The 8,782-nt window shown below is 30.5% G+C and overlaps 1 protein-coding gene across 2 annotated transcripts in view; it reads left to right on the top strand.

Annotated features, from left to right (window-relative positions):
* The window catches only part of NOVA1 (NOVA alternative splicing regulator 1), a 139,443-nt gene that overhangs the window by 106,258 nt on the left and 24,403 nt on the right, over positions 1–8,782 (top strand). For both annotated transcript variants that reach the window (XM_007471130.1, XM_007471129.1), the window contains exon 3: positions 2,555–2,721. In XM_007471130.1, the coding sequence (XP_007471192.1) occupies positions 2,641–2,721 (81 nt within the window). In that variant the 5' untranslated portion in view covers positions 2,555–2,640. The remainder of the gene's footprint in view (positions 1–2,554; positions 2,722–8,782) is intronic.

Here is an 8,782-nt window from a genome sequence, read left to right as displayed (position 1 = left end):
CAGGAATGTAATCTGATCTGTGTTTTGTATTGTCTGCTGACTTCCATGAGAACACTTTGCATGAGCTACATTGATCAGTTCTCATCCTTTCTAGTCAGTTATTGGACAATTAATACAACCTTGTAAAGACTCCCTAGAGTATCCCTAATAAACTAGATCGTTTTACCCAGGAATACATAAAGATATTCAAGGATGAGAAAAGCTGATTAGGAGAAACAGGAAATATTAAGCTTTCACACTCACGGTATGTTTTTCAGATTGTCTCCATCCTTACAGTTGAAAGGTATTGCTCTCTATTGAAATATTTTGTACAAATTAGGAAATGGTAGCTTTTCATAAATTTGCATCTTCATTGTTTAAAACAGGAAAGTTTAATTTAGGTGGATTCATATAATATTATTCATATAATATTATTTTATTTCTGCTCCTAATTCTTGTGATCTAATTTTTTAAAGGTAAGAGTGATAATCTTTTACTATTCTTTTAAACATTTAAAACTGCTAGGAAAATGGTTTATGTGGCAGTTAATCCTTAAAGCAGTGTAAACGCCATGCAGTTTTTTTTAATGTGTGTAGTTTCACACTTTTGTCCTTCAAAATGTACTTTAAAAATATTTTATAGAGTGGCTTAGAATTTTGAAACTGTGGTATGAAGAGGATACATGCTAAGTACTTGGAAGTTTTCATATTAGTTCAAAAACAAATATTTTATAAATTTTAAAATGCCATTCTTTTGACTTTTTGATAACTGTTTAGTAAAAGAATAGTTACATCTGAGAAGTTTACATGCTTGTTGTGTTGGGCTGCTCAGCAGAAGATTACAGTTTAATATCAGGATGCTGCAGAGAGGCTCAAAATAGTCTGAAAAGCTAATCATTTGTTTTTATTGCCTTCAGGTATATCTGTAAAGTATGAAATGGGTTAAAGGACCTGTGTATCAGACCCAACCAATTTCATTTTAGTCTTGTCTCACATCATGTGTCTACATTTTATTCACCAGATATGAAGCAAATAATATTAATAGTATCTTTATCAATTATTCATCAATTTCAAATTAAAAATAGTTTAAAATGTTTTTAATTATGATATTATATCTTTTTAAAATTACATAATCAGTAAAAGCAGGGTTGATTCATTTTCCAATAAATATTTGTCATGGACCTGTCACGTGCCAGGGACTGCTCTAGGCTTTGGCGAGACTGTAGCACAAAACAAAACAGACTAATCAACTGTCCTCCTAGAGCTTGCATTCTAGTAGAAAAGTAAAAAAATAAACAAATACAAAATGTCAGATAGCATTGTTGCTGTGATTAAAAGAAGAACAGGGTAAGTGAATAAAGGGTGGTAAAAATTCAGAAATTTACCTACTATGTAAACTTTCCAAGACTCCTTCTCCCCACTGATTTAAATTATGTTTTAACTGTAGACCAACTGTATGTGCTGCCCATGTAGACACCGCCATTATTTTTCATATCATAGTATCTTGTAATTCTCTGGTTTGATGTCTGTTTTTTGCCCATAAGAGTATGTGCTTTGAAAGTTGGGTGCATAGATCTTCACATCTGTGTTACCAGTTTCTAACCCAAAGTTCTTTTATACGTGCTCAGTAAGTATTGGTTATATCAGTGAATGAATGATATACTCAGAACTTCTCAGGATTTCTGGCTCTGCTGGCCCTTTTTGGGATTTAGAGTTCTTCATTTTAACATTATTTTATTGGCATTAGTATATCATCCTTTTTTTTTTAATTAGGTACACATCTTTTTTTTTATACATCTTTATTGGAGTATAATTGCTTCACAGTGCTGGGTTAGTTTCTGTTGTACAGAACAGAATCAGCCATTCACAGAGTGAATCAGCCATATACATACATATATCCCCTCCCTCTTAAGCCTCCCTCCCACCCTCCCTATCCCACCCCACTAGGTCTTCGCAAGCACTGAGCTGACCTCTCTTTGCTATGCAGCTGCTTCCCACTAGCTATCTGTTTTACATTTGGTAGTGTATATATGTCCATGCCATTCTCTCACTTTGTCCCAGCTTCCCCTTCCCCCACCACTCGTGTCCTCAAGTCCATTCTCTATGTCTCCGTCTTTAGTCCTGCCCTGCCATTAGGCTAATCAGTACCATGTTTTTAGATTCCATACATATACGTTAGCATACGGTATTTGTTTTCCTCTTTCACACTTACTTCACTCTGTATGACAGACTCTGGGTCCATCCACCTCACTACAAATAACTCAATTTTTTTCCTTTTAATGGCTGAGTAATATTCCATTGTGTATATATATGCCACATCTTCTTTATCCATTCATCTGTTGATGGACGTTTAGGTTGTTTCCATGTCCTGGCTATTGTAAATAGTGCCGCACTGAACATTGTGGTACATGACTCTTTTTGAATTATGGTTTTCTCAGGGTATATGCACAGTAGTGGGGTTGCTGGGTCATATGGTAGTTCTATTTGTAGTTTTTGAAGGAACCTCCATACAGCATTTTTGAAGAACATACAAAGTAAGAAGGGAAGTTTTCTGAAAATTAATCTTTTATCCACAGGTACTACTGAACGAGTGTGCTTGATCCAGGGAACAGTTGAAGCACTGAATGCAGTTCATGGATTCATTGCAGAAAAAATTCGAGAAATGCCCCAAAATGTGGCCAAGACAGAACCAGTCAGCATTCTACAACCCCAGACCACCGTTAACCCAGATCGCATCAAACAAGTGAGTGTTTAGTTGGGAAATCAAAGACTAACATCCACAGTGTAGTATGAATTCCTTATAAAAGAAGCCTTAAAGTTTTAGCATATAAAGTTTTTTTCTAAGTAATACTTAAAACATAACAGAGTTGTCTTTTATTTATTTAAAGACTGTCAGAGTCTCTTCTTTAGATTGATCAGATAATTGAATTACTCGTTTGTTAGTGTTATACTGAGGAGCGATTATGTGACTCATTTCTTTTATGGTGCACTTTAAAAAATTATAGACACAAATTTGATTAACTTACAGAAATTTAATCTATTTAAAATAATATCACTTTTTAAATAAAGTATAAACATTGAAACTATATTCTCAAAATTCCTAATACCATATTCTTAATAATATTTTTAGCCTTTAGTATAGTTATTATGCATATAAACTCCTGTTTTGTTAATTTGTCATGTTCAACATTTTTTATCAACAAATATGTATAAGTAAACTTTTGTACCTAGCAAACAGTTCTTTGTTACAAATCAGCTATTATGTTCTGTATAACTTGTGTAGTATTTATATATATGTCATAAAGGGCCAATGTTTATTTTTAATGTGTGGGATTTTCTGTAACAAAAATTTTACTTGATAAAAGACAATGTGAGTTCTTAAGATTGAATAATGGCTGACATGATGTAGGAAAAAAATGACATTCTTTAATGTTAAATAAGGTGAATTCTTCCCCTCAACCTCGTTTAAATCCTCAAAATTATTTGATACTTTATGTTTATAATGTTTCTGCATTTGCCCTTTTATAATTAGCTGCTTAATTTGTGATCGTATTGATAGACTTCAAAAGAAATGTATTATTCATTAGTTCACAGAATATTTATGTTCATTGTAATAAATTTGAAATTTAGCTCAAAATCTTATTAATTTCATGTTTCTGAATTGAAAAAAATATTTTATACTAGGCAGTGTTATGAATCTATTATAATTTTACCAATATATTGATAAATATAAGGCTGTCTAATTAAATACAAACAAAGCAATTAATAATTAGGTAATATATTTTCAAATTATGGGCCAAGACTCAATTTTCTTTTAATTACCATTTTAAAAAGTCCTTCCATGTTTAAATCATGAGTAGGTAGTTGTTATTCCATATAAAATCGTTCATTTTATACTCTTTGTCAGTGTCAAAATAGTTTAATTTGTAACCCTTTATAACTTCTCAAGGAAGTATCTTTTAGTTTATACATGGCAGAATGTAAATATTTTAAACTTCTAAACACAGGTAGATATTTTTATTCTTCACAGCCATTTATAGTTTTGAAATGTTTATTTTATCTGTGCTAGGTGAATACAAAGGATAATTTAAAAACTGATGCCTTGAAAGTGGTACCATGATTTTATCCAAATTCTAAAATTATGAGTTTAAAGACCTCTAGGTTAAAATCACCTGGGTCTAAGAATTTACAGAATTGGCACTGAAGTGCCATTGAAGGTCTATTGATTTTCTGCTTTAATCCAGCCTATTACTTCTCCCCTTTATTTTGTAATTTCTGTAAGTTCAAACATTTAGGGAAGGCAGTGAATATCTTGATTTTTTTTAAAAAAGTAAAACATAAAATATACTTTGAGTACTATATCACTGGCAATATATTCAGGACAATGATATGAATGAATTTTTATTATTTTTATAATACTAAATAGCTAGTACCATCAAATAATAGTCTATGAGTCATTGTTGAAACTTTAATTTTCTCTATGGCGATATGAGATTTATAGGCTGTCGTATATCCAGTCTCAGTAAAGATTTATGAAAGCCAAAATTTTAAAATGTTGGGTTCATTTCTATTTTTATTTGCCTTGTTCAGATAATATTATTTAAATTCAAGATAAGTGGTAAAAGATAATGGTGATTGATTTACTTTTGTGTATTTGCATTCATTTGTAAGCTTTGTAGACATTCATGGCATTGAAATTATTATTGATTATTTAATATTTTCATGTAATCAATAATGTGAAATAGAGTATCATTTTAAAAGACTTATTAAGAAGTACACTACATCTAGTAGGGTAATGTATTTAATACTTAAACAGTTTCTTATAAATGTAAAATTTGAAAAATTTACTCAAAAAATCTGGAAGAGAGATTTATCATACTGTAGATCAACAGAGTTATTTATACTCTAAATTTCAGATTCTCTAACTTTCTAGGTATCCTGTTTTACAATGTAATACTTTTTGTTGGATCATTGTCTAAATAGTAAGTGAAGTATATAAATTTAAATTACCATGCTTTTATTTCTGAAGAAATTATGCTGGTAATCCAGTATAAAATAATTATTTCTAAAATAAATTATTTTACACTAGAATAGATAAAAACGTATTTCATATAATGTTTATATATTTTTTTATATTTTAGTACATAGAATAATAATAAGATTTCTTTTAAAATGGTAGTCTTTCCCTTAACTAATGGCATAACATTTACATTCCCTTTGGACTTCAATTCTGAAGTTAATTTTTAAAATAACTTCTTTAAAGTATTTTTAAACATTTTCTTCTAGTTAAGATTGTGCAAAGAATAAAATTTGAGTTTTTAAAAATTTCTGGAACTGGAAAATGTAATTTCTGCATAGAAATGAATTAATGTTGGATCTGAAATTATATTTTCTTAATTTTTGTTACTACATATCTATTGTTTTTTATGGTTGATAATTTAAGATTTTGCTTACTACAAAAAGTATAATTAATATGTAGCTTGGACTTAAAATAGGATGTCAGAGTTAGTTCTAAACGAATAAAACTTGCTTTAAAAGTTAGAATTTTACACCATATATTATTATGACTTTTATAAAATATTATTTTCTCAATTATGTGATCTAGATACAGTTGGTTTCTGAATAAATTACATGAACCAGAATATTCTCCCCAAATGAAACCTTATTGACTTAATGAAATCTCAACCAAATATAAGTTCTTAGGAAAGCAGTACATACTGGTCTCACAAGTCTTTCATATGGAAGCGTGATGATATCTAGCATGACAGCCTTACATCCAATTTAGATATTAGATGTGAACTATTCACTTCTTTATTCTCAAATGTGTTTTGTTTGTTTGTTTGTTTTATTTAAATCAAATATATATTTGCTAATAGAGAGGGACTCCAATATTTTATATATTCAAAATGACAATAATAATAATATTTATTGAATAATCAAAGTACGTAGCCTCTGTTCTACAGCCTTAATATCAGAAGATTATGATAAGGTACATAACACCATTGTGCTCATTTCACAAGTCAGTATACTAAGAAACAGATAGGCAGCAAGAGCCAGTAAGCCAAAATTAAGCATATTGATTACAACATAGAACATTATATTTCTTATTTTCAGGAAATGAAAATAGCAGAGACCTTCAGTGATCTTCAAATAATTTAGACTTTGTTTACCTAGAAGCTCTGAACTCATTCCTGGGGCACGTCTTAGCCGAGATTTTTTGGTGTACATATTTTCATTTCCACCTTATATGTTTTGAATTTTGTACTTTTTACTTTTTTTTCCTCACAGGATTATTGAAACATTTCCTGTTGCTGTAAGTCCCTCAAATCCCCCTCTAAGTATGGTTGTTTATACCTAATGAGTCAATAAATGAACCCCAAAACATGGTAGAAACAACAAATCAGTAAGATAGTTGGCATTTGTTAACTTCCTTTGTCTATTACAATTTTTCAGCATTTTTTTCTCTTTGGCTCAAAGGCATTTTTAAGAAAATCTACATTAAAAAGCAGTGGTTATAGGCATTTAAATAATTATTTTGCATGTAAAAATTAAATTAAGATACCAAAAATCTCACTTAGCTCAAAGAATTCTACTTTCATCATGAAAAATTGGCAAAATTAGCACATAATTTGTTCATTATTCATTCATTCAATCATAAATTTATTAAATGCCTTCTTAGTGAATTGTAAAATATATTAAAATGTAGCCCTTGCTCTGTCAAGCTGGTTTATGAAAGATCCTAAATACTTAAAATAACTAATAAAAATATAAAACTGTATTTATATACCAAAACTAAAATATAAACAATGTAGTATAAAAGTTTGGAGGAGTGTGAAAGAAATGTAGGCTAGAGTGACATTTGGTTTTGTAAAATAGGTGAAGACTTGAACTGGACCTTGAAGATTGTACAGGAATTACCTGATTAGAAGAGAAAAAAGAAAAAAGCTTATTTTAGGCAGATGAAGCAATATGGATTTGAGGAGAAAGACATCATAATTGTTAAATAGTAAAGAGATTATCTTGACAGAAGTGGAATATCTGTGTTGTAGTTTAGAGGAAATTAATGTTAGATAAGCCATGTGGGACCAGATAATGGAGAGTCTTGGATGTCTGGCCAGAGGGTATCCTGTAGACCACTGATTCTTCCTAACATTTTCCAAAAGAGCCCTTTTAATTTCTCTGGAAGGTTATGGAAAAAAAAAAAAAGAGGCACCTCTACCCTTTGTTCTCTTCTGTGCTAAAACTCCACACAGATTCTTAGAGTGCTTGTAGGAACACCTATTGTTAGGAGAGGAAGAGAATTATGACACTTACTGAGTAATCTACTATGCAGATCTTTAGATTTGAAGGTTTATAAAATAATATTTTTTAAAACTTCTTTTATGTAATACTCGCAAATCCAGGGGATGTTAATCTTTGCCAGGAAAAACATTTTTATGGTCAAGAATGAAGGATCAGTAATACTGCTAACAGTGATGTATATGGTGCTTATTCTGTTTCTGTGCTAGCCGTTGTGCTATGCACTTTACATTTATTATCACCTTTCATTCATCCTTCCAAAATTCTTCTGAGGCAGGTATAGAGTCCATGTTATACAAATAGAAACTGATGCTTACAGGAATTTCAGTAACTTACCCAAGGAATTGGTAATTGATCTTAACACTGAGCTGTATGGCTTCTAAGTTTGAGTAATGCTGATTAAACAAAATCCAATAGATTTCTCTCTTCTGGAATTTCTGAGAGTCTTGAATAAGCATCTCCAAGAAGAGGACCTCACTTGTAATAGAAAGTCTTGTATCAGGGTGAAGTTAGGAGACCAGGGAATATTTTAAGAATAAGATAATGAGCACAACCTCCTCTGGTGGTGAAAGTTGAGACAAAGCTTGAAGTTAAAAGATATTTCAAAGTGAAATCTGTGAGACTTTGAGACTGGTTTGATTCCTGTTCTAAAATGATGAGGAAAATTAAGAAATGACTATATGTGGTTTTGAGCCTAGCAAAATGTTGAATTCTAGGAAGCAACTAGTGAATTTTAGTCAGGCATCTATGTGAGATAATATTTTTGTATGTTTGTTTCAGGCAAGTTGAATAAGTTGTACATAGTTATGTTTTTTCCTTGAAGTAGTCTTTGATAGAAGCATAGGTGAGAATTTAAAACTATAGATCTATAGAATATAGATATATAGTTTTCTATAGAAAACTATAGAAACTATAGAATTTAAAAAATATAGATCCTTAATTGCAGTATAGGTGATAATTTCACTTACACCTTCATTGTAGGAGAGAAAAAAAGAGGTAAAGAAGCAGTTACTTTTTTTTTTTTTAAAGTAAGTCAGAAGCATTATAGTATAGCGGTTAGGTATAGGATCTGGAATAGGATTGCCAGGTTTCAAATCCTGCCTCTTTAATTTACCAGTTGTGTACATTTGGACAAGCTGTTTTACTTCTGTATACCTCAACTTCTTTACCTATAACATGGGAAAAGTAATAGTAATCTGTTCTGTAAGGATATTGTGAGTATTAACTGAGTGGATCTTTACCTGGTCCCTAGTAAGTGCTCCTTATTAACCATAAATATAAAAGGGAGAAAATGAGGAAAGTACAATATAAGGAAAGATGCTAAAAAGGATCAAATACCCAAAGAAAAATTAGAGAATAACTATTTTTTTAATAGGAAATCATTGGAGATTCTAAAAGTTAGTTTCAAGTCTATGTTGAGAGAAAAGTTGTTATTTGTTAATAATATTTCCTAAAGGTAAAGAGGCTGGTTAGGTTAAAAAAAAAAAAAAAAAAAAAAAAAAAAA

Source organism: Lipotes vexillifer, unplaced genomic scaffold (assembly GCF_000442215.2).
Source record: "Lipotes vexillifer unplaced genomic scaffold, Lipotes_vexillifer_v1.1 scaffold399, whole genome shotgun sequence".
Classification (NCBI taxonomy): Eukaryota; Metazoa; Chordata; class Mammalia; order Artiodactyla; family Lipotidae; genus Lipotes; species Lipotes vexillifer.
The sequence above is the reverse complement of the archived record's forward strand: the minus strand, read 5'-3'. Positions and strand labels throughout refer to the sequence as shown.